This window comes from Brachycentrus maculatus, unplaced genomic scaffold (assembly GCF_059751285.1).
Source record: "Brachycentrus maculatus isolate JH-2025_06_01 unplaced genomic scaffold, ASM5975128v1 h1tg000061l, whole genome shotgun sequence".
Lineage (NCBI taxonomy): Eukaryota > Metazoa > Arthropoda > Insecta > Trichoptera > Brachycentridae > Brachycentrus > Brachycentrus maculatus.
Window position 1 is genome coordinate 2263782 of NW_028280815.1, and position 26546 is coordinate 2290327.

Sequence of the window (26546 nt, forward strand, 5' to 3'; positions counted from 1 at the left end):
ATTTCCGATAAAGGTATTTCTCAAAAAACTAATCAATTTTGTAAAATAAAAAAGTTTTAAATGTTGGAATTTTTATCATTTTTAAGTTATTCAAAGATAGTTTTAAAAAGCATTTGTTATTTTGTAATGTAGCTTTTATGTGAATTTTATCATTATTTATAATATTATTCAGTACTCATATCACGGTATATAATTGATGCAACACTCTGCCTTCTGTAAATTACAATTTATTAATCCATTGCAATGCCTTATGCACTATGCAATAAAAAAACATTTTCTTTGACCCTATCAGCACGGGATCAACTGCCCCGTTACTTACTGACAAATAATGAAAATATACACACTGGCAAATTCTTCCCTCTTGCAAGTGATGGGCACCTGTTCCAGTAAACCTGTGTATACCTGACACTGATTTAGATCCCCGGTTCGATATATAGCTGACAGGACATTACATATATATAAGAAAGGGAGTAGTAAACGAGAAAATCAGCAATGGCCACGGCACTCAGAGTTGCATACTCGTAATCGCGCATGTTAGTGTACCTTAAACACTGCTGATGTGCCTATAGGAATAGATTATTTTATAATAATATATTTTAGTAACGTTGGGAAATAAATTTATTTTTCTTTTGCAAAAGATAAGGGTAAGTACATACCAACCTTGCATTGTCTATTGTGTAATGATGTTCAAAAACATCTATGATTTATGTCTGTGGCCGATTTTTATGGCCTTTTGTGGGCATTTTTGTCTGAATGTCACCGTCGGTCTCATTTTTCAAAAGATTTTTGTGACAATTTTGCTACGTCGTTCAGATATTACGTCTGCATTATTGATATAACTGTAGATTTATAATTTTATTATAATGGCGACCTTTTCAAGAATACAGAGATACGCGCTCGTAGGGTTAGGAGCTGCCAGCGGCGCGACTATTTATTATTTTTCTGTGCGGCCGATTTCCAAATCCAATGTGGTGTATAATTCATGGACTACAAACTATACTCCGTCGGTCAAATGGGATAACAATTGGGACCAGTAAGTTAAATAACCTATAATTAGTAAAAGAAACGTGAGCGATTTAACCTAAGAATTTAAAAAAAATCTTTGTTTATTTGGATGACACGAGTATTATTGCCATTTGAGGCATTTCTACATTCAAAAGATTAAAATAATATACATTTATTTCATAAAATCGATGCTGAAAGGCTAGAACAGGGCAAACGATGATTAGGCATTAAACGAATTTTTTTTCATAAATTTTTAATCTCTGCCAAAATATGCCAAAAATATATGTCAAAAAGCTGTCTAAATATTTCCATACGCAAGGGCGAATTTTCGGCATAGCCTAGAAATCACCATGAAAAATAAGGATGTTTTTGACAAGTGACGCGAACGGCACTACATACATATTTTGGTAGCTCCTCTACAATGGACTTTGTGCCTATCTTTTTTTAAATTTTAGCTCACCCGCCTTTTTTGTTGAAAAATTGAGTTGTCAACGAAACAAAGGATTCTTACAAATTTAAGGCGTAGCCGAAAAACAACAATAAAATTGTGGATGTTTTTAATGAGATACATCGTCCGCCTCCATGGTGTAATGGTTAGCGTGTTTAGCTACCGTGATGGAGGTCCCTGGTTCGGTTCGATTCCCAAGGGGGGTGAAAATAAATATTAGTGATTTAACTCTAATATTTATTTTATATTACCCTGGTCTGGTCCCGGAAGCGCAGGAGTGATCACCTTGCCTTCATGTAGGTAACGATCAAGATAACACTGCGTCAATAAGATGCAGTGCCCTATGCACTATTGGGTGCGAAAAAGGGTTAAAGGAAACGATTATTCTTAACCATCGGAATGAGTAAAAGTAATTTTTTTACTCATAAACTATCTTAGTTTATGTGTAAAAATTTCAATAATACATGGTGGCATATTTTTCCAGTCGGGATCCCAAGAGCCTGGTGAACCCGAGTAAAGGCACCCCCGAGGATGACAACAGGTACAACGAGGACCTGGAGAAAGTGACTTCTAGAGCAGTTCGTCACCTCTTCCTCATCCGGCACGGACAGTACAACCTCGATGGAAAGACCGATAAGGAGCGCGTGCTTACGGAACTTGGTAATTATCATCATTAGACCATAAATCATGTCTGCCTCCATAGTGCAATGGACAGCGCGCTCGGCTACCGTTCTGGAGGTCCCGGGTTCGATTCCCAGGGGGGGGGGGGTCAAATAATTAAAGGTGATTTTTCACTCTAATATTTATTCAATATAACCCTGGACTGGTACCTGAAGCAGAGGGCTGATCACCTTTCCTTCATGTGTTAACGATTCACTCATCTACACCGCTAATCGGATCCCACTAAAGGAGTGCTCGCTGATCCAAGTCCCTTCCTGCCGTTTGTTCGGTCCACTTGTTTTGAACCACTGTCGGACTGCGCCTGGGAATGTTCGCTTAATAATAACTAAAACCGCTTACTGAGTATTAAACATATTCACGCTAAATCGGTTAAATAATAAATAAATCCAAGTTGTGGAGATGTTACATGAAACCATCACAACGAGGGATAAACAACCTACTACGACTCTCAGATTCAGAAGATCTACCCGAAGGGTCAGTCCTTATTCCTATCCTCTGATTGTTATCAACGCATATGACTTCCTTCTTCTTCTTCATCTTATTCCTCATTGCTGAGGGTTGTGACCCTTGTGGAAGCATAGACTCTTCTTTTGTTATCCCTTGACTGCGCTGCACATAGCATTCCAACCACCAGGGTGCCCGCTGCTGCCTTAATTTGATCGGTCCATCGTGTGGGGATATTCCTCTCCCTCTCTTCCCCTATAGGCTACCACTGAACACAAACGTTCGTTCCAGGCTATCCTCGTTGCCACACGCAACGTGTCCAAAGAACTAAATATTGCACTTGTGACACAAAAGACAAAAATTTACAACCTACTGTACGAACCAGCTCACGTCGCCACTAATGCGATTTAGCACCTAACTTTATAGACAAGTAAGTCCCACTCTGTGTAGTATCAGCTGTTAATGTGACCTTCTCTCCGGTAGGCCGGAAGCAGGCGGTGATGACGGGCCAGCGGCTGCGCGCGCTGGGCATGTCCTGGGAGTGCCTGCAGAAGTCCACCATGACCCGCGCGCAGGAGACGGCCGCCCTCATCGCGGAGCAGCTGCCGCCCGAGCTGCTGTGCGCCGGGCGCGACTGCCCGCTGCTGGAGGAGGGCGCGCCCGCCGTGCCGGAGCCGCCCGTCGGCCACTGGAGGCCGGAGCCGCACGTAAGTGTCCCTCCCCACCCTACTAGACCTACCGGGAAGCATCCGGTGATGACTCGAGTCTTTTGTTCCGGACTTACAAAAAAAACTTAATTTTTTGACATCTCTACATAGGTGAAGAAGAATATGGAAATCTGGGCATTTACGGGGCTTATGACCATCATAGGCTGGCTTAAATGATCACTTTACACACGTGTAACATTCACCAATTCTACCCATGCTTGACAACCACACTACTCAAATTCTCGGATGTTACTTCACTAAAAGTGTCACTTTGTGGTAAAATCTATTCATTTATAATTTAAGTTTTACTTAGTAAATACCACTATATATGTATTCTATTGTGACACGTGTCACAATAGATTTTTAGATATAGAGGTATTAACTAAGTAAAACTTAAATTAAAAAGAATTTTGTCTTGCCAGCAATGTGATGGTAATTGGATGTCGATAATGAATGAGTTGTTATGTTTGCCTGTTTAGCAGTTCTTCCAAGAGGGGGCCCGTATAGAGGCGGCCTTCCGGAGACACGTGCACCGAGCCCCCGCCTCGCAGAAGGCCGACTCCTACACGCTCATCGTGTGCCACGCTAACGTCATTCGCTACTTCATCTGCAGGTAACATGTTAAAGCGTGACGAATCCCTATTTTAATTATTTTCAAAATATTATCTTTGTGACATTTTCTTTTTCTTAATTAACACACTAATGACGGGAAGGGTATTTCTACCTGTTCGGTCGATTGATGCTTAACCTGTTAACCGGGCGGTCCGCTGTCCAATTATGAAACTTGTAACGGGCGCGAATACTGATTCAATCCGTACCTTAAATTCATGTCGAGACATGTATGGATGACTAATACCTTTGTTGTTCGAAAATATACGTCCATATATATAATATAATAAACATATATTTCAAGAACGTATTCATATGTCCTACCCGTACCCGATATTGTTTACGTTTGACGTATTTATGCGTCCCGCCCGGTTAACAGGCTAAGAACGGGAATAGTATTTTTACCTTCTGCGCCGGCCTCGTTTTAAAGTCAAAAAAGAAGGAATTATTTAATGTTTTCATATGAATATTATGTACCAATCTTTGTTAAGGTCTAAGCTGTATGTACACAATTATCAAATCCCATCGCTAGCGGTCCACAGATATAAAAAATATCCGACCGAAATGTGTTTAACTATTCATTTTCCTTAAGTTTCTTTAAATACAAGCCTCTTTTGCTGTAGATTATCACGCGACCTTTAACTGTAATAGTGTAATTGATGGAGGATTAGAAAAGATTTCCTCCCAATTTTTGTCTCTACATCTGGCTGTGTTTATATCCTTGTGTTTATATGAATTTCAGAGCCATGCAGTTCCCACCAGAGGCCTGGCTGAGGATATCGTTGAACCACGCTTCCATCACCTGGCTCGCGGTCCATCCCAACGGCAGGGTCATCCTGAGGTGTCTCGGCGACACGGGCCACATGGACCCCCAGTACATCACCAGCCGATAGAATGCTCAATTATTACGGCCCTCTGATTGGAGAAAAATCAACCCGATTAAAAGTGTCCGCCAAACAAACGCCTCTGCGTCGTGAATCGAGGTGCATTCTCACAATGCAAAATATCTACACATCTTCATATTTGTCTTTATTGCAAATTGTTTGTTTGTATTATACTTTGTGCAATAGTTATTCAATATTATTCAAGCAGACATAATGGTTTGTGAAAAAGGATAAATATCTAAATGTGTAAATAGAAATCTAAAATTTCCCATTTTTGTTTGTTTTTAAACATTGCATATTATGCAGGTACATGACATTTTTATTTGTATTATTTTGGTGTTTTTTTTTCTACAAAATTTGAGGGTTTTTCGATGTGCTAAGTAAGGAAATTTAAAAGGGTATTAATTAGACAATGTAAAAAAAATCAGATTACCTATCTCAAAAAATTGGTTTTCTTAAATTCCAGGTTAATTTTTAAAAGTTGACTGCGTGACAAATTTGCAGTTTTTTGTTGTTGTTTTTTGTTCGTTGTAAAATTATTTTTATACATTAAAGACGCTGAGAACCGAGTATAACAATGTCCATCCCAAAGGGATCCTTCATTCCTGAACTGCACCGATGCCAATATATAACTAGCAGTGTGGAAATTATTCTTTGATTATCGTATTCTAGTCTTCCTTCCATACACAATGGCCTCGGAGCAATTTGCAATATCATTATCTTCAGAAATATCTGCGGTTTACCTCGTATTTTGAATTTACTCCGTTCTCAGCTTAGTTGAATTATAGGAGGTGATGTCAATACGGACCCTCACTCAATATAAACCTAGAACTAAATTAGATATTGCATGAAATTTTGAAAATGTGGTTTCTTACGTAAGCATCCACGTACTTGCGTGTTTGTAGAGTGGTGTGAGTTACTCCTCTGGCAGGTTTGGTTGAAAATGCATACTTATAGAATTTTCCAATGGCTATCCGTGCGGACTTCGAAATATCTTAAATTCTTAGCAGGTGCACAGATAAATCTATCAAACTATCGAATCTCTGCATTCTTCGGCAAGGGAAGAGTTCCTGTCAACCGTTCTTGCCGTAACAAGAATATGTAATTCTTCTCCTTCATAAGCCCTCTGTCCTCCACTCCACATAGGCCTCTTCCATTTCTTCTTTCCATTTCCTCCGGTCAGTTGCTGCTTGCAGCCAGTTCCTACCCCCCCCGCAGCGACTATATCGTCGGACCATCTCTTTTGGGGTCTTCTAACGCCTCTTTTGTTCTCGCAAGGTCTCAATCTTAAGATTTTTGGGGTCCATCGTGTGGGACATGTAATATCAACTTGATATTTTAATCTGTTAAGGTATTGTTTATGGACTTGTTTTTTCTTAATGTATGGAGGTTATAGATTACTTTTAAATAAAATAGTATTTTTACGAATTCGTAAATTATTAGTAAAAGTGACTTACGGTAGTTTTAGAATTGTGGCGTAGTGGTTTATTATACGCTCGCAATATACTGCAACTGATGAAGCATATTGATGCCAAAAATGCTTCCATTTTTCCTTTCTTTACAGCAGAAATGAACGCACAATTTACATTGTTGGATGTTTTTTTGATATTTTTATTTTTTTGTACATTTTTATAATCCAAGTCAATTACCAATATGAATTGCAATTATATTATAATTATATTAATGCTAGTAAAATTAATGCTACCTTTACATATCGCTCACTCCTTTCAAGAACGTCATAAATCAAAAATCGTCAATTTTCAGTTGTACAAATTTTCGGAATGCCCAAAAAATTGACTATATCCCAGCAAAAGAGACATATTTTTAACTTAATATTTACCCACTACAGGGCAGAAAATTTGCATTTTGAAGAAAAGGTATTGTTTAATAATTTTTTAAATGAATTTTTCAAAATATTTTTCAAACGGAGAAAAAACCTTCAGGTTTTACCTAAAAAGATCTGTTGCACAGTAAAAAGTTCAATAAGTGGCTTGATATTTATTTTTAATACATTGTGTTATATTTTTGAACTTTAAAAACGTTCTCCTGAAAAATCAAGTTGTTTGATTTATGATGTTCTTAAACGGAGTGAGCGATATGCGTCTTACTGTGTGATGAGTGTTACGCACGCAATTCTGCAGTAAAAATAACAGGGAAGACCATGCCCTCGGTGCATACGACTTATAAAAAAAGTATCATGGCCTTTTTAGCCAGGAAAGGACCGTGCTCATCCCTTATGACAATGTTATTTCCTGCATTAATAATGACACTGTAATGTCATGGTAAAATAACCACGGAATTAGAACGGTGTGTTTCTATTTCAGCAGAAGTCACGCACTGACCGACAAATGGTACTGTACCTTTCTCAGTCCTAAACACAAAAGGCATTACATGTTATCGTATGAATTTTTCCACAACTAGCCGGGTCAATGACTTAAGAAATTGTTTTTTGGGTGCTCAATCTTAGGCCGGCTTAGGATGGCCAATATAGTGGTTGTTGATTTGTGAATTTAACAAAAACATGGAAAATAATTTGAGTCACTAGAAATTAAATTTTAAAAAAAAATCAGCACGATTACGTATTTTTAATCTTGCTGATTTTTTGTATTTTTAAAAGTTAGCCAAATTTTTTTTGTCATTATGGATTTAGTTTGCTGTATTGGATTCCTGACATCGGTATATACAATACAAAAAATAATATAATATTTTGTTACAGTATTCAAACATAAGGAAATGGGTACAAAGACAGTATTTTAATAATTGTACAGTGTTGCTTTACTGATAAAAAAATCCAAAACAATGTGAAACTTCTTAAAAAATATAGAATAAGAGAGATTTAGTGTGAGAGAGTGAGCATCTCAAAAGAAATACATCAATATAAAATTGGCATAAAAAATATTCTGTTTACTTACACAAGGTGTGATACCTCACTGTTCATATATAGCGTCTGAAATCAGCGCATACAGCGCTATTATTCTACCACTTTATATGGTTGTGTATACATTCTCTTGTGCTCCACTCTCTTTTTCCTTCTCTTAACGTTATATCTTTTCACTCTCTCATGTAACAAAATGTGCTTAATACATGTGACGCGTCCTTGAAATTCCACTCTCAATTCTCGTCTAATAATCGATTACGAAATCACCGCTTAAGAAGTTTCACTTAAAATAATATTATTATTTTAATTTTTTTGCTTTTATTAAAAAAAATATAAAAAAACCCATTTTTTCACTACGGAGATGACGGATTTCTCATCCTAGCTGGTGTTTAATTTTTTCTACAGTATATATTCGTAAAGTATGGTCACCAAAGTCAAGAAATCAATGCAGACAATATTGTTACTCTTGATTTTATTGCAGAGACAATATGCAGCTCTTACGACGCTGTCAATTTAACAATTAAAACGTTACAGTCGTAGTATTAAACAAATATTTTTATTTGAATTTGTACAATGTATAAGAAATAAGTATGTAAGTGTGTACGTAATGTTAAATGAATTAAAAGTTTTTATGTTGTAGACCATGCGTTTTATTTATTTATTTTTTAAACGCGGTCCGAGGCTAGGGTCACAGTGAAAAGGTAATGCGGTAACTACATAGTGGAGAAAACTTAAACTTTACTTCTGGACTTTCATATTTGCATCTCATTCTGGTACATTCATTCTTTCTTGACTTGATATCTCACAACTTTGGCATTTTTAAACCGGTTTTTGATCTGTAATGACAAGAATTAATATTAAGAAGATTTACAAACCTTGTGTCCAACCCATCGTGACGTATGGAATCGAAAGTAGGGCGGACACCGTTGCCACAAAACAAACGCGCTTAGAGTGTCAGAAATGAAGACTCTAAGAAGCATATCAGGCAAGAGTCTTCGATATAGAATAAGAAACTCCAGGATCAGGGAAATATGCGAGATCGAAGATGTCGTTAGGTGGGGAAGGCAACGAAGGAGACAATGGTATGCGCATGTGAGGAGAATAGAACCATCCAGACTCCCCCACATTGCACTGTACGGCCAACCCCATGGTAGACGACTCCCAGGCAGACCACCAAAGAGGTGGGTCGATAGCTGGGAATCGACATCGCAGGAGGCTAATCGCTCTTAAAAACAGGCCACAAGGCCTACAACAAGATGAAGAAGAAGAAGAATGTTAAGAAGTTAATGAAAATAAAATTAACTGCTGTTGAATATATACATTGGAGGACATCCCAATCCAGCGTGGAGTCCGACAAGGATGTGTTTTGTCACCTATGTTGTTCAATTTGTACTCCAATTTATCATTTATTTTGGCGATTTACATTGACGTAGACACCATTCATTTTTGACGCAATATGGGTGTCAAAGTGAATAGTATCTACATCAATAACATTAAATATGCCGATGAAGCAAATGTGCTCCAAAGAGCACGAGCAGGAGACAGTTGCTGACTGACATCAAAGTCCAGAAGGTGTCTTATCCGGGGCATGCGCTAAGAGGAGAGAAGTACGAGCTAATCTAACCTAATCATAAAATGCAAAATAAAAGGTCAACGAGGTGTGGGCAGAAGACAGATATCCTGGCGCCAGAATATACGACAATGGACGGGGATCAGGACCGTCGAGGCACTGTTTAGAGCTGTCCAAGACAAGGACAATTACTCTCAAGTGATAGTCGACGTCAGGGAGACTTGACGTAACACGCACAGAAGAAGAATAATATGTATGTTTTACTGAAATTATAGATAACTCTATCTTTACATACATACATTTTTATATGTATGTATAGATAGAGTTATCTTCTAATTTAATCGATACCCAGGGTTACTTTATGGTGCTTTCATACAAAACCACATTTCTTGTGGTTTTGCTTGAAAGGCCCATACAAAGCTCCTTCAAACTTAACATATCGCTCACTCCTTTCAAGAACGTCATAAATCAAAAAACTTGATTTTTCAGGAGAACGTTTTTAAAGATTAAAAATATAACACAATTTATTTAAAATATATATCAAGCCACTTGTTGAAGTTTTTGATATGCAACAGATCTTTTTAGGTAAAACCTGAAGGTTTTTTCTCCATTTGAAAAATATTTAATATATTCAAAAAAATAATTCAACAATACTTTTCTTCAAAATGCAAAAACAACATTTTCTGCCCTGTAGCGGGTAAATATTAAGTTAAAAATGTGCCTCTTTTGCTGGGATATAGTAAATTTTCTGAGCATTCCGAAAACATGCACAACTGAAAATTGACGATTTTTGATTTATGACGTTCTTGAAAGGAGTGAGCGATATCAGACTATAGCCGCTTGTGCACTACACGGAATTTTACCGTCCGGCAGTCCGATTTTGAAAAATGAAAGCAATTACGACAGTTTAGCGTGATCAAATTTACGCGCAACGTGTTCACGCACTGATCAAGAGCACTGATCCGAAAAAAGATGGACAAAAGCACAAGCTAATCATCGTTTTATCACGCCAACTGAAGTGCCGGACGGTGAAATTCCGTGTAGTGAACAAACGCCCTATCATTTACATTTTTACTTGAATATCTGTAGTTGTAAGGATAATAATTAAGTTTATATTATTGTATTGCTACTGAACTCATTTTTCACTCAAACTTTTTGACATAAAATAAAACACAAATAGAATTGTACATTTTTATTAGACAAAAATGATCATATCATGAATGAAGGTCTCAAAATATATTGGCCAATTAGTACTATGGGATATTGGCAATCAAATATTTCACTCCCCTTCTGGAAATACTTCATCATCATCGTCATCAAGTTTACCTATTCACTCCTCTTCTAGAAATACTTCTTCGTCATCATCGTCGTCAGGCTTACCTAGCGCCTGGACAAATTCTGGAACGGAACATTGAATAGTGGAGTTAAGGGTGATGTGCTGGGTATCTAACAACTATTATTGAGAATAAAGATTAAAAATTATAAAAAAAATAATTGATTGTATTTTATTTTAGTTTATAGTAGTTTTAATCCGCCCTCATAGTATAATGGTCAGCACGCTCGGCTACCATTCTGGAGGTCCCGGGTTCGATTCCCAGGGGAGGTCAAACATATATAAGTGATTTTTTCACTCTAATATTCATTCAATATTTCCCTGGACTGGCACGGGAAGCAGAGGGCTGATCACCTTTCCTTCATGTGTTGACGATCAAGATAACACTTTATTTATCTGCAGTGCCCTATGCACCATTGGGGTGAGGATACTAGTTTGAAGTTATAGTAATAAACAGTTAAGTGTATATGTAATAATAAATGTGCCATAATTTATATCAATAGGCAGATTGTTTTGAAATAATTTATTAGGTACTCCTGATTTTGGGGTCGACTGAGCAATGCCTGCATTGCTCCTACTCTCTTATACGGCTGTGAAACATGGCACCTGACAAGGGCCCAGAGCAGCCGTATACTTAGCTTCGAGAATAGGTGTCTACAAAGAATTTTAGGCATGCGGTGGTTTGACTATGTGAGGAATGAAGAGATAAGGTGTTAGGACACAGCAAATCTTGGTCACAACTGTCGTCAAGAAAAGGCGATTCAGTTGGCTTGGCCATGTACTCCGCATGCCTTCCGAGAGCCGCCATCAAGCTTGCCTCTTTTACAAGGCGTCAGGTTCGCGCCACTCAGGACGACCACTGCTGACAATTCGTCGGTAGTTTCGTCTGAACTTGGGAGGATGTTGAGTTGGCGGCCGACAGAAAAGCCTGGAGACAGTTTGTGGACTCTATATAGGGATCAGATATGGTTTAATTGATTGCAATATGCAATATGAACATTGTCCGCGATCATAAATAAGCAGATTAAAATGTTACAAATCCAACTGCAATTTTCCAGGACTGTGAAAAAAATGGATCATGAAAAAAATATGTAAAAAAAGCAAATCATTTTTTTTGCGAGTGACAATAAAAATATACATATGTTGTGAAAGAATGACATATTTTATTAGTTTTGTCCTCATCAGCAAGTGGATAATTTATTATGTAAATGGTTTTTTATAAGGCTTTTATTTATGTAAAATTGTAAAAAAAAAGGTTCTTAAGGAAATTTTTTGAAATTATAAGTTTAAAAAAATAATGATGTGATTCGTTTAAAGAAAAAAAGAGACACGGTGATAATATTTTTTTTAAAGATAAAAGCATTAGTAAGTGAGATATGTATCTGCACTTTAAAATCAACAATAGTAAGTAATTAAGATAACAAAATAGCATTTTCAAATTGCCAACTTAACATGATTATTAAAAATAATAAAAATAATCACTTTATACAAATTAATTCACCAAAAACATACACTAAAATGATGTATGTATTTCTTCTTCTAAGCCACAAGTGGTGCATAATGTACTGTATCAGAATGACGAGGTGTTAAAAAATCTTTAATAAAATAAATGGCATGGCATCAGTCCTGCGATCCAGATTTTTATATCTAGGAGTGGAATATGTTTGCTGGGATAGTGAAACAACGAAGGACCCTACTTGTTCTTTAGGAAAGAAATTGTTGGTGGAATAGTGGATACTATGTGAGAGTAAGAGGAGAATAGCAGCACTGGCTGCATGTATGCATTTAGTTAAAATTGACAAATCTGTACACTGTTTTTTGATACTACGTATTTAACTTGAGAGATATTATAAATACAGGAATCAATTACTCTTACCGTTAAAGTCTATTCTTCCATCTTGGTCAATGTCCACTTCTCGGATCATGTCCTCGACTAAAAAATATAATAAATTTAAATAGGATAATCGATTTACTGTTTTATTTTTTGATAAAGGTAGTTATTTTCTTATTTATATCATCCTAATGCACTGGAGTTACGCTTTCAAAATATAGTACTTCAAACAGTTTTATATTATCTTTTTTCAAATCAGTTGAAGATATTTACCCCTGAAGTTCTGGATTACTAAGAATCCTTTTCAATAATAAGGAATTTAATAAGACATAAAATTAGCTTATTTTTGAAATGTATTATTTATTGATGATTTTCCTTTCACTTACTTTCATCTTCGTTTAAATCCTCTCCAAGGCACTGAAGAACGACTCTCAAGTCCGAAGCGCAGATGTAGCCTCGGTTCTGCTTATCAAATACCGCAAATGCATCTCTCAACTCCTTCTCGTCCTCTTCGGGAAGGGTGGATCCCATGTTGCACATTATCATCACAAACTCTTCAAAACTTACAATACCGTCACCTGAAAACAATTTCAGCCATGAATTATTATTCTAACCCATAAGGGTTAGATAACTGCACTTATCAATACATTGTTAGCTTGATTGTTGATATTGTGAAGGCAGGATCAGTTCTGCGCTTTAGGTACAGGTAGATGTTTGATAAATACTATTATGTATCATTTTTAACACATTGTTTGCGGGAAATGCTTAAAAGTGATTTTTTCATACTGTTGGTAGAGAGCAGGAGATGTTTATAAGCGTTCTATTTACTTACTTTTGGTAGAATGTGAAAGATGCCATAAAACACTTTACAGATCAAAATCTGGTCTGCGGTTACTCGTGATTAGTATACTGAGGGTTGGGCGGTAGACTGTCTGAATATAATTAGAATCAGGATTGATAAAAAAAATTGGCCGACAACAATGCGTTAAGATCCTAATTGATTTTTTGATATAGACAAAGAAGTCTATTGAGTCTTTAGATGGAAATATGACAGTCTAAGTATTTACAAGGTATACGTTAGTTGATCTTAACATGGTTGACAATCACATTACTCAAATTAAGTCGTAAATGGACTTACCATAATCTATTAAGTTACATGCATGTTAATTCTAGGTATTTGTTAATAATCGGATTTCTGAAATCAAGCGATATAATTACCATCAGAATCCACTTCTCTGATCATCTCCTCGAGTTCTTCCAAGCGAGCGTACTGCTGCAGACTCCTCATCACATGGTCCAACTCCGTAATGTTGATATTACCATCACCGTCTTTGTCAATTAAATTGAAAGCGTCGCGGAATTCTACAACAAACATTGTCATGAAATAAGATATACTAGCTCAAGATGGGTAGCCTCTAGCACTAGCACATGATTACTTTCAGCTTACAGCAAAAATACAGCTTATAACTTAGAAAATAAAAGTACCCTGAGTTATAAACATTTAAAACATGCAGATATTTCACCCTTTGTCCAAGATTTTCTCTCGAAACTGGTGACTTTTCACCGGCCCAATGTATTTTACAAGGGGATTTAAATCTTTACCTTACTAAATAATGAAAGTAACATCCAAACTCAATTGAATTGAATATCTTCTTCTTCTGGCCCCTCTCCGCACCCAAGTGGTGCACAGTTTTTTTATAATGTATATTTAAGGGAGTGTCAGAAAACGCTAAGACAGCACGTTTTTGTGATTCTTTTTAGAAGTGAAAGAAACAAATTAAGTTATTGAATTTTAATGGTTTTATATATATTTAATGAATACAAACAAAAAATAATGTCAAAAATATATACATAACAGATTTTTAAGCCTATTTCACGAGCGTCTTATCGCTGCAGTCTTCAATTTTTATAAAATAAAACTTTAAGGCGCTATAACAATTATTTTAATTAACTTTTTGACAAACTTTTTTAGTTCACTTAAAAGATAATTGAATACTGAAGAAAAAAAGTTTATATTCTTTTTTGACATCTCATCAAAGATGAAGAAGAATATGGAAGTCTGGGCATTACGGGGCTGACGACCGTCATAGGCTGGTTTAAGTGATCACTTTACACACGTGTAACATTCACCAATTCTACCCATTATTGACAACCACACTACTCAAATTCTTGGAAGTTCTATATATTTGAAAAAAAATTGAAACATTATCCTTGAATCACTAGAACTTCACTAGAGACATCTATTGGTGAGATGAAAAGAAGCTTTTTACTCAGCAGAAACTCTTATATTAGCATGTGATGTCTGAATCCTGGATTATAATCACACACATGAGAAACGTCATAAAATATAATTTTCATTTTTATTATTTAAGCTAATGATTTGACCAGATAATTTATTTAATTTATTTATATTATTCTTCTTCATCTTTGATGAGATGTCAAAAAATAATAAGAATTTGTTAAATAACTCCTATAATTGGAGATAATCCAGATTTGTGAACAAGTATTTGGGCACATTCAAAATGTTGTAAAAAAACTTTAGTTTAATCAAATAAGTTTATTAATATTTTACAGAAAAATATACTGGAAAATAAATTACCAGCCATTTGCCTTCTTGTGATACCGAGCTCAGCGAGTGCCGAGCCGGGCTTCACCGTCAGGGAGGGCTGCTGGCGCAGGGACCTGCGGGGGGCGCACGGGACCTGGGACAGAACAAACAACATCCAAAGGAAATCTTTTCATTTCATCATTATACTTTAAAGTCAGACTGGAAGAATGTGGAAATCGAATGTAAGTGCATTAAAAAATAAACCCCTACTTACGTAAAGTACTCTACCTGCAAATCTGTTACTTTACAGGAGAGAGCTTAGAACAGGCATGGGGAACCTGCGGCCTTTTGGCTATTCTAGTGCGGCCTTTTGACTGATGCCAATTTTTGCAAATAGGCATTTTTTCCATATTTTTTAAAATTGCATTTTTTACAATTTATATTGTGACATAATTAAAATATTTAGTTTATAGGGGGGTTGTCAAAGTTTTCTTTACTGCGGCCTCATGTTGCATCAGTTAAGTGAATGTGGCCGATTGAAATAGAAAGGTTCCCCATGCCTAGCTTAGAAGGTTTTTTTCAACGTATTTTTTTTATTAATTAACGGTTTTATCTGAAATTCTAATCTAGTATTATACATACAAAAACACGATAAAATAATGTTTTAAATAATTTTTAAACTTTATGCTTTGTCAAAATTGAGTAGTTGGCATTTTAGGAGTTTATTTCATTTCGAAAATTTGATGTAAATAGAGTCTGTACGCCTGAAAACTAGGCGTATTTTTTTTTAAATATGTTTTTTTGTTTATTTTTATTTGTAGATAACGGTCTGTTTATAACGCACACCAAATATCTCAAAATTGACAAAAATGTAGTTAGAGCACTTTACGTAGGGCATGTCGATATGAAAATTAGATTTAAAAAAATCATAAAAAAATATGAACATACAACCAAAGAATATATTTTATAATTTATATTTGAAGCAATAACTTTATGATTTTCCATTTTATATTTAAAATATTATTTTGTTTTAAAATCACTATAAATATTTTATTATTATTTTACCTTCTTTTGAAGCCTGATTAATACTAGTATTAATCAGTCTTGAAAGAGAAGCGGTTAGCTTCGAAACCGGTAGACAATAAAATTAAGTTATAATAAAATATATATAGTGACTTTAAAACAAAATTATATTTTAATTTATTGATTATAATTGAGTAAAATACGGCAGTTCGCCTCCATAGCGTAGTGGTTAGCGCGTTTGATTAACATGCTGGAGATCCCAGGTTCAATTCCCAAGAGGTACAGAATAAATATTAGTGATTTTTTAGTCTAATATTTACTTAATATCAACCTAGAATGGTACCTGAAGCACAAGGCTAATCACATTTCCTTCGTGTATTTATCGATCAAGATGACACTGCATCTATACGATGTAGTGGCCTATGCGCCATTGGGGGCGGAGAGGGGTTAGAAAAAGAAGAAAATAAGACTTAGTGAATTAAATCTAGATGGATTTAAAATATAATAGAAGTATATTAAAATTTGATGAAAAAAATCTTTAAAAATATAAACAAGTACAACCAAAGATTTAAAAAAAAAATTAAATTACAATGATTAAAGAAAACACTTGTTTTTTACCACTTGAGTTTCATTAAAGACTACATGTTTCAGAAGTTAAACTTCCATCATTCAGGTCTGTATAATAACATTATTGTTATTATACAGACCTGAATGATGGAAGTTTAACTTCTGAAACATGTAGTCTATAATAAAACTCAAGTGGTAAAAAACAAGTGTTTTCTGTAATCATTGTAACATGTCTTACCACAAAGTTAATGCCGAAACAATAAATTAAATTAAATTGTTATGCATTACATAAAATAAGACTGTCTAATATAGGTGGATTAAAAATATAATATAAATTAATTAAAATTGGATTTAAAAAATATAAACAGTATTGTAATGAAATCGATTTGAAAAAAACAAAGAAACGTTTGGAATTGAACAAGTTATTTTCAGACTCAAATATTGGAATCAAATTGAGAAACACGAAAAAAGGAAAACGTCGGATAGGAATCCGATTACAAAAGAAAAAGGACGTCAGAAATCAATTGGATTACAATGAAAAGAGAAAAACGACGGAATAAAACTTGATTCTGAAGGAAAGAATCTATTCCTTATGAAAAACGTTGGAACAAAATTGCATTGAAAAATAAGGGCAACATAAAAAAACATCGAATCGAAATTGGAAAGACAAAACGCGGGAATAGGAAAATATCTGCTTGAAATTGGATTTAAAAAATGAAAAGATAGGGAAACAAAGATAAAATCAAATAGAAAAAGGAGGAAGAATGCAAAGAAATCCTAGACAGGGTCTAAATTGGCAGAAATGCCATTCCTGGATTCCGTGATTCAAACCACCTACAGCAATTGTAATATACTCGTATAGTGTTGTAACTCAAAAAAGTCCTCTATTTTATTCATTTATATGCTTCGTAAGTTTATTTTTTGTTATATTGTTGTTTTATTATTTTACACTACTTTGAGATAAATAAATATAAATGTATATACACACACACACATATATATATATATATATATATATATATATATATATATATATATATATATATATATATATATATATATATATATATATATATATATATATATATATATATATATATATATATATTTTATTTTTATTTTTTTTTTAATATATATATTTTTAACAAAGAAGTTTATTTAAGCGGTCCAAATGACTGCGAGTGTGAATCTCCTTGGAGATCATAAAGTGGAATGCACGAAAGTTCAAGAGGTCACATATCCGAGACGACATTATTCAATTACCCCCTCATTCAATCCCTATTAACCGCTAAATGGTAGGAACTTTCCAACTGAACACCGACTACTAGCCGCTGGTGTGTATAACACAATATATGTTATACATACACATTGTAGGTTGGTGCATTCCAGCGACCATGTACTCGTATATTATTGGGAGATGTAAGGTTATAAAAAGCGTGTAATGTCCAGACATTTTCAGGTGGCGAACATGTTCCTTCCATTTCTTAGTATTATCCCTGTAACTCATTGCATACCCTTAAATGATATTCATTCATTCAATCCCTTATTCGCACCCCAATGGTGCATAGGGAACTGCTAAGTCACCCTCGGTCTTCAACGTGTCGAAATTTGAGTAACGTGATTGTCAGTCGTGGGCAGAAACCATTCTACACAGGGTATAAAGTAATCTTATAAGCCAGCCAACTACTGGTCGTAACTAACTAACTAACCATCACGCCGAATCCCCGCAGGGGTAGGCAGAGAGAATAGAACGCCACACCACTGTCTTTGCAAACATTCTTCGCCTCTTCCACGTTCATGCATCTAACTACTGGTCGTAAGCCCTTTAAATACCCTGACTTCCATATTCTCATCTCTATGCACATATTATCTATGTTCGGATATCTTGATAGAAAAAAACTGCTAAGTGAGGTACAACCTAGGATTTGTGAACGCAGATTTAGACACACACAAAATATTCCGTAGAATTTATAAAACTCATAGGTATGTGCACTTGTAACGTTTTCGAAATAAAAGCGTTCAATACCATTTATCTGCCAGTTGAAACTTTATCCGCAATGCATGTATATATTATGCATACGGGTATAAAATACACCTAAAGTTAGGTTCACTCATTGAAAATTTCGACGATCTGAACGGTCGAAGTGCACATTCGGAAAGGATTTATATAATAGTGGAAACTTTACAAACTTCCTTCAATATAAAACTCCAAGCGAATCCAATTTACAGAGCCTTCGGCAATATTTTGCCGAAGGGAGCCATTGTCGCAGAAAATCACAGTTCCAATCGTTTCCGTAAACTATAATTGATTTGGTTAGAAAATATTCAGTTTATTTAAAAAAATAAACTGGTAATCCTGATTTTTATATTTCACCTTTTTTTATTTGATTTTACGATACATTGATTTTTATAATATTTTTTAATGAAAATAAGTAAGTTTTACAGCTTTGAGATTGGTTACATGGATCTGTTTCATTTTTAAACAAACAAAATCAACGAATTCGCGCTAATTTGGATTATGTATTTTAAAAACGTCATTTTTTTCTAAAACATATTAATAATGACCATATTAATTATATAAAATTTAAATTGCGCTATTTAAAAAAAAATTCTACTTACCCATAGATCTATTTACTACCTACAGATTGTAACTGTTTTTTTCGTGTTATTTTATAAATCTCTGCTTATCTGTGCATACCTAATGAAGATAAAGTATTTGTGAAACCACTCGGAGAAATATAAGAACATAAAAGTGGTTAAAACGTAAGTGTTTTATTTTTATCAAGCTTAAGTTTTGATTTGATAATTAAATTAAACACAGAAAATTTATTTTTTCGTATCGTTTTAACCCACAAAATAACTTCGCGCTTTAGTAGTATTTTCGTGCAAGAGAGAGAATGAAAATATTACAAATAAAACTTAAATTAAAAATGAAAACATTACTTGCGATTCCCCTTCAACTGAAATGCAATGGTAAATTTAAAAAAAACTACCAACAAAATGACCAGAAACAATCCATTATTTATTTTTCACATAACGCACATCATTCTTCTGTAAAATTGAATTTGGTAAAATCGAAATTTCGTAATAATTTATTTAAAAAAAAATCATTTTGTATTTTCTGCATCTCTAATTTTAATTTTAGTTCCTGCCTTATGGCAATTACCATTGTTCATACAAAAAGTCAATTCACTTATGTTCAATTACATACTAAAGTGAATTTATCATTTGCTCAAAGTGGTATTTTTCTTATATTTAAAACCAGTGATATGTGAATTTAGGCATACTAAAAAAATCATGCGTACGAATTTGCTTTAGCCGTTTGGAGATATAATAAAACTGCGCTAGTGGCATACGTCACAATTCTCATTTCTCCCGTATTCCAGCTAGTACGGGGTGGCACCGATTACCGGGTAACGAAACTAAGGGATGGGGTGAGGGGTGGGTTCAGGCTGCAGCCTCCTGCGGAGCCTCTCAGTCGAGAGCAGGCAGCCCGGGGGACTACACGTACCTAACTGACGACAGATCAATACTACAACAAAGCCTCTGTACGTCAGGACTCTAAAATAATAATAAAAAGTCTAGAAGAAAAGGCTTATTCACCCACGAAAATGGTCGCAAATTCTATGCTGTAAAAAAAGGATTATCGATTTAATATTCAACAGTGAAATGTGCTGAAAGTGAAAAATCGAGAAAAAATCACTTGTGGTTTTTAAAATATACGCGATTTACTGACGCGTTTGGCAAAGTGATAGTTCGATTCCGATAAGCTGTAATTTTACGCTAAATTATTTTTCAAATAGCTGGTATCGTTTTGTGTGGTTAGCGAGCTACAGGTTGATAATTTTCCATAACAAGTAGGTCGTTGCTTCCGTTTCGCAGCTGGTAGGAATTTCGGTGCATTTTGATCGATCTTTCGACAGTTTTCAGAGTGAGCGACTCGATCGAGTGCCGCGCGTGGGTATCGAAGGTCGGCTGAGCAGACAGATCACCTAACCCGAGCGGGTCCGGCTCTGCCCAGCGTCACGTTGGACGGGAAAATATTTTCCGCCGTGAACCACTTCTTAACTGGTTCGCCTCTGGTGAATCAGCTAAAGGAGATAATGGTAAGCGAAATAAACTACGGTGGAACCTCTCATAACGAGCACCTCTCATAACGAGTAATTCGCATAACGAGCAAAAGAAAATGTCAACAAGTTGCTCCTTAACGAGCGACATTCCGCATAACGAGTTACAGAAAAAGGTCAAGTCCATTTTTCACTTGTGTCAAGACATAAACTTATGAGCCGGGACTTCTGCGCCAGTCAAAACAAAAAAAAATGTTTTACTTAACGAATGAGATTTTGGAACAAATTATGCTCGTTATAAAAGGTTCCACTGTATATAATTAAAAATAAACATACCAGTCTTTTTCATGTTATGTTACTTTCGCAGGTACAACTTATGAATTCATAAAACTCTAAATATTCGTAAAAAAGAGAATATAAGATATTGAAATCTTGCCTAGAAGATAAATACTAAAAAAAAAATCAAGATATTACTGCCAAATTAATGTGCACATTTGGGTGTCAGTGAGAGAAATTTTGTCCTCCTCCGTAGTATAATGGTCAGCACGCTCGACTACCGTACTGGAAGTCTTGGGTTCAATTCCCAGAGGGGTGTCAAATAAATATAACTGATTTTTCATTCTTATATTGATTCAATATTACCCATGACTGGTACCTGAAACGGAGGGCTGTTTTTTCGAATTTGTCCTTCCTGAACTGGTACATTTCCTCCATGTGTTAACGATCGAGATAACACTGTGTTTAATGATGCAGTGCCCTATGCACCATCGGTTGCGGATAAGGGTATGAAGAATGAATGAGAGAAAAATTAAAAGGAGTATAAAAAATGTATATTTTAGACACGCGGCTCCGGACAGGCGGGCGGCGAGCCCAGCTGCGCCGCCCCCGAGGAGCAGGCGGCCGCGCCCCCCGCCCCCGTGGAGCCCCCGGCGCGGCCTGCGCCCTCCGCCCTGCCGCGCAGCCGCCTGCTGCGCAAGGAGATGAGCTTCACGCGCCCCCCACCCAGCATCGACTCGCCCACAGCCCTCGCGCACCTGGGCATCTCCAAGAAGCAGATGAAAGGTAACTTGTCGAGAGGCTTCTTCTTCTCTTTTATGAGCCCTCTGTCCTCCACTCTCAGATGTAGGCCTCTTCCCCTTCTTTCCATTTCCTCTGGCCGGTTGCTGCTTGCAGCCAGTTTCTACCCCCCACAGGCGCCATAGCGACGTACGACATATCGTTGGACCATCTCTTTTAGGGTCTTCCCACGCCTCTTTTGTTTGGGGTCCATCTTATGGGATGTGTAATAACAACTTGATATTTCAATATGTTAATGTGTTGTTTATGGACTTGTTTTTTTGTCTTGCTTTTTTGGGGTCTTCCGACGCTTCTTTTGTTCTTCCAAGTACTCCATCTTAAGATATTTGGGGTCCATCTTATGGGATGTAGAAAACAACTTGATATTTTAATATGTTAATGTTTTGTTTATGGACTTGCTTTTTGGGATCTTCCGACTCCTCTTTTGTCATGAGTGGCGGGCAAAAATCGTTCATAAAATTCCACTGACGAATGGCCTTATTTTTCTTTGTTTTTGGGTGAATTCTGAAATATCACATCATCTTTAGAATTACTATAACTAGGTTTTTCTAATTTTCTGTATTTTCAGAATTCCGAGAAGCGTTCAGGCTCTTTGATAAAGACGGTGATGGAAGCATCACCAAGGAAGAACTGGGTCGTGTTATGAGGAGCTTAGGGCAGTTCGCCAGGAGTGAAGAGCTTCAGGAGATGCTACAGGAAGTTGATTCTGATGGTAAGTATCTGTCATTCAAATTAGGAAATATGAACTGACGAGATGATAATACTTCCATCTTGAAACAGTGTACAGGACTCAAAATTTCGCAATATGCACCAGTTTACTTTCCAGTGCATATTTTAAATATTTTTATGTTACCATCTGTTATCATCATTATTAGCTTGACCCAATTCTTCTTAATGTCTCGTTCTTCTCGACCCAATTATTTTTAATGGCTTCAGTGTTAAATGTTTGTGCGATTTTCTACGCTCAACATTTTCCACGGATGTTGAGGATGACGTTGAGTCAAGGCAGATGTGCGTGTGATGATACAACGCCTCCATATCCCGCTCATTTTGCGAAATAAAATAGCTCGGAGTGCGACGAAATGGACTATATTCACATCAAATATGTCATGAGTCATGAGACTTGTCGAAAGAGGTATTAGAATTCGCGATATAGTTAGCGAAGGTCGTAAAAATACAGGACATAAATTTTCGAACACTTTGGACAAACAACTTAAGGCTGGCATTACGGTGCGAAGCATGCGACAGTCCGAATTCTCATGAGTTTACCGAGGTTTTCTTTGACACAGCTAACCATCCTACCCAAGCCCAAGTGCTACTCACGCGTTCTGACATCGTTTTATTATTTGTCTTCTTCTTCTCTAGCCTTCTGTTTTTCACTACTGTATATATTTAGGCTTTTTCCGTATTCTTCCATTTCTTCCTTTTTTAATCATTGTTCCTGACATCGTATCAAAGGAAGATAACATCATAAATCCGATATTTTCATGTTCAGGTGATGGTAACGTCAGTTTCGAAGAGTTCGTCACCATCCTCTCCAACATGGGAGCCGCCCAGGAGTGCAACACAGCTGAGGAGGAAGAGAAGGAGCTGAGGGACGCCTTCCACGTGTTCGACAAGCACAACAGGGGCTACATCTGCGCGTCCGACCTGCGCGCCGTGCTGCAGTGCCTGGGAGAGGACCTCAGTGAAGAAGAAAGTAAGTTGGATATTGAATATCAAAAAAAATATTGAATGACTTTCCTTAGTCAAAAGGAAAATTTTATGGAAAATGGCGCAATTCATGATATTGAATAAAGAGTGAATGAAAGACTTTGATAAATGGCACAATGAGTAAAGTTATTGCAAATTCAAATATGCATCATGTGTGTCAATGGAAGCTAGGCTAAAAGCATCAAATGAAGCGCCAGTCGCAACACTTATGTATGCAAGCATAATAGCAAAAATGAGTGATTTTGATCCGATGGAAGGTGAGACAACGGTCAACCATTTTATAGAGAGTTATTATGGCATAAGAAGTTATTCAAAGTGTCAATGGTAGAAATAATGGTACCCTTCCTTCTTCTTCTTCTAACCCTTATCCGCACCCAATGGTGCATAGGGCTCTGCATTGTATTGATGCAGTGTTATCTTAATCGTTACTTACATGAAGGCAAAGTGATCACTCCTGCGCTTCAGGGACCAGTCCAGGGTAATACGAAATAAATATTAGAGTTTAAAATCACTGAAATTTATTTTTTACCCCCCCCTCGGAATCGAACCCGGGACCTCCAGCACGGTAGCTAAACACCCTTACCATTTCACCACGGAGGCAGATAATGGTACCCTACGCAAGTCTAAATGATAAAATTCTAAAATTTGACCCTCGTGCTATTTAAAAATATAAGAAACAAAACGAAGAGCTTCTAAAAATATTATGTACATAAATGTGGAGGCACATGAAATAATAATAATTGGTTCCGTTTGACTGTAGTAGAATTAGTTAATAAAAAAAACACATTACTAAGGTTATCTTTTAGGGAAAGGTTAATTTCGACGATCTGAGGTTAAGTTTAATTTTTTTGTTTACCTACATACTATCGAAATATATTTTTTAAAACCATGAACAAATAACGTTGTTAACGTTGTTATTGCTGTGAATGTTTTACATAAGTGCACATTTTGTTTCAGTCGAGGACATGATCAAAGAAGTCGACGTCGACGGTGATGGAAGAATCGACTTCTACGGTATGTACAAAACAAAATATTTTTCAAAAATAGAACTCCAAACGGATAGAAATAAAATCAAATATTTTGTTCCAGAATTTGTTCACGCCCTCGGTGAGCCAGAAGACCCGATAGAGTACGAAGAAGAAGAAGAAGACGACGCCATAGAAGCGGCAAACGATGAAACTAAAAACGGGAACGTTGTGCCAAGACCTCCCTTGACGGCCACCATTTAATGGAAAAATATATTCAATCAACTCCTCGTTCAATTTATGCTACTTCGAATATTAATAAGTCATCCATTACCTACATCAATTATGTCCTAAATCCATTTTTGTCATTTAAATTTCATGTATTCTTAACTAATTAATATTCGTGTAAACTCGTAATCCGAAATTCGCCATTTGATAACTGTATACGCTATTTTTATCGTAATCGATCATATTGATTTTGGCTTACGCTTTGATAAATAATGTGTTTTTAATCCAATGTGATATAAAATCACGTTTATTTTGATTTAAGTTAATAAGTACTTAAATCAAAATAAACGTGACACATTTACGGTATTTTGTGCCCAAGTAGAAATGCAAGTAGATCTCAAATCCACCATGACACCAAAACTAAAAAGATTTTCAAATGAGCCTTCCTTTTCGTTATATAAATCGCTCACTCCTTTCAAGAACGTCATACATAAAAAAACTCGATTTTTCAGGAGAACGTTTTTAAAGTTTAAAAATATAACACAAAGTATTAAAAATAAATATCAAGCCACTTATTGAACGTTTTACTGTACAACACATCTTTTTACGTAAAACCTGAGGGTTTTTTCACCATTTGAAAAATATTTAGCATATTTAAAAAAATTATTAAACAAAACCTTTTCTTCAAAATGCAAAAACAACACTTTCTGCCCTGTAACGGGTAAATATTGAGTTAAAATATGCCTCTTTTGCTGAGATATAGTACATTTTCTGGGCATTCCGAAAACATGCACATCTGAAAATTGACAATTTTTGATTTATGACGTTCTTGAAAGGAGTGAGCGAAATGTGAGCATTCGTGTATGATACTCGTTCATTTGATTGGTGCTTACTCATCAAATGGCAATTGACGAAGGTATTTCAATCAAATCAAATTACTGCACATCTTCTGTGTAGTAATTTGATTAAAAGACCTACAACTTCATCTGCTGATTGTATCTCATAAAAAAAATTCACATGGTTCCAAAATAAACCCAAAAAAGTAAATTTTACTTACTTATAACGCTTACCCGCACCTAATGGTGCATAGGGCAATGCATCAAATTGACGCAGTGTTATCTAGATCATTACTTACATGAAGGCAAGGTGATCTCTTGCGCTTCAGGAACCAGTCCAGAGTAATATTAAATAAATATTACAGTGTTAAATCACTAATATTTATTTTCACCCCCCCTGGGAATCGAACCCGGGACCTCCAGCACGGTAGCTAAACACGCTGACCATTACACCACGGAGGCGGACAACAAGTAAATTTAATGTCAGATAAACAATACAACAACAAGATTGGCGTTTTGTCAGAATATTGGATGAAAGCCGTTATTAACATAAGACAGAATCAAGAAATTTCATTTTGAAATGCTCTCACAAATTGTAAGTGTCATAGGTCATAGGTGACCGTAAGTCAATTCCGTGCATTATTATTTTTATATTTTGTTCAAAAGTAAGTAGCATTTCGAACCATGCTTAACTGCTCCAGCAACGTCAGTTCTGAGCGGCTTAAAATATTTAAAACCAACCGATAAACTTGTATAACCAACTAATAAACTTGTTCAACCAATCAGTAAACTTATATAACCAACCAGTAAGCTTGTATAACCAACCAGTAAACTTGTATAACCTACCACTAAACTTGCGTAATCAATCAATGAACTTGTAAAACTAACCAATAAACTTGTGTAAACTTGTATAACCAATCAATAAACTTGTACAACCAATCAGTAAACTTATATAACCAACCAGTAAGCTTGTATAACCAACCAGTAAACTTGTATAACCTACCACTAAACTTGCGTAACCAATCAATGAACTTGTATAACTAACCAATAAACTTGTGTAAACTTGTATAACCAACCAATAAACTTGTACAACCAATCAGTAAACTTATAAAACCAACCAGTAAGCTTGTAT

The 26546-nt window shown here is 35.8% G+C and overlaps 3 protein-coding genes across 8 annotated transcripts in view; 2 read left to right on the forward strand and 1 right to left on the reverse strand.

Annotated features, from left to right (window-relative positions):
* Nucleotides 1-708: 708 nt before the first annotated feature.
* Nucleotides 709-7004, forward strand: Pgam5 (Phosphoglycerate mutase 5). Of its 2 annotated transcripts, none has more exons than XM_088256437.1 (5): nt 709-1033; nt 1938-2113; nt 3062-3285; nt 3768-3898; nt 4637-5109. In XM_088256437.1, the coding sequence occupies exons 1-5, from the start codon at nt 864-866 to the stop codon at nt 4785-4787; spliced, it is 852 nt and encodes a 283-aa protein (XP_088112563.1). In that variant the 5' UTR covers nt 709-863; the 3' UTR covers nt 4788-5109. The 2 variants fall into 2 exon arrangements, with proteins under 2 accessions (XP_088112563.1, XP_088112562.1); XM_088256436.1 differs by having other exon boundaries at nt 713-1033; nt 3765-3898; nt 4637-7004.
* A 3399-nt stretch (nt 7005-10403) lies between these two features.
* Nucleotides 10404-26546, reverse strand: part of LOC148311589 (neo-calmodulin-like) — a 49935-nt gene continuing 33792 nt past the window's right edge. For both annotated transcript variants that reach the window (XM_088256438.1, XM_088256439.1), the window contains exons 2-6: nt 14990-15092; nt 13609-13752; nt 12777-12968; nt 12436-12492; nt 10404-10624 (exon numbers count right to left, since the gene is read on the reverse strand). In XM_088256438.1, coding sequence (XP_088112564.1) covers nt 10557-10624; nt 12436-12492; nt 12777-12968; nt 13609-13752; nt 14990-15092 — 564 coding nt within the window. In that variant the 3' untranslated portion in view covers nt 10404-10556. The remainder of the gene's footprint in view (nt 10625-12435; nt 12493-12776; nt 12969-13608; nt 13753-14989; nt 15093-26546) is intronic.
* LOC148311590 (neo-calmodulin-like) lies at nt 20003-25005 on the forward strand. Of its 4 annotated transcripts, none has more exons than XM_088256432.1 (7): nt 20003-20385; nt 20452-20634; nt 21435-21657; nt 22241-22384; nt 23168-23371; nt 24343-24399; nt 24475-25005. In XM_088256432.1, exons 2-7 carry the CDS (start codon nt 20632-20634, stop codon nt 24612-24614), a joined length of 771 nt encoding a protein of 256 aa, XP_088112558.1. In that variant the 5' UTR covers nt 20003-20385; nt 20452-20631; the 3' UTR covers nt 24615-25005. The 4 variants fall into 4 exon arrangements, with proteins under 4 accessions (XP_088112558.1, XP_088112560.1, XP_088112561.1 ...); XM_088256434.1 differs by having other exon boundaries at nt 20005-20310; XM_088256435.1 differs by having other exon boundaries at nt 20005-20076.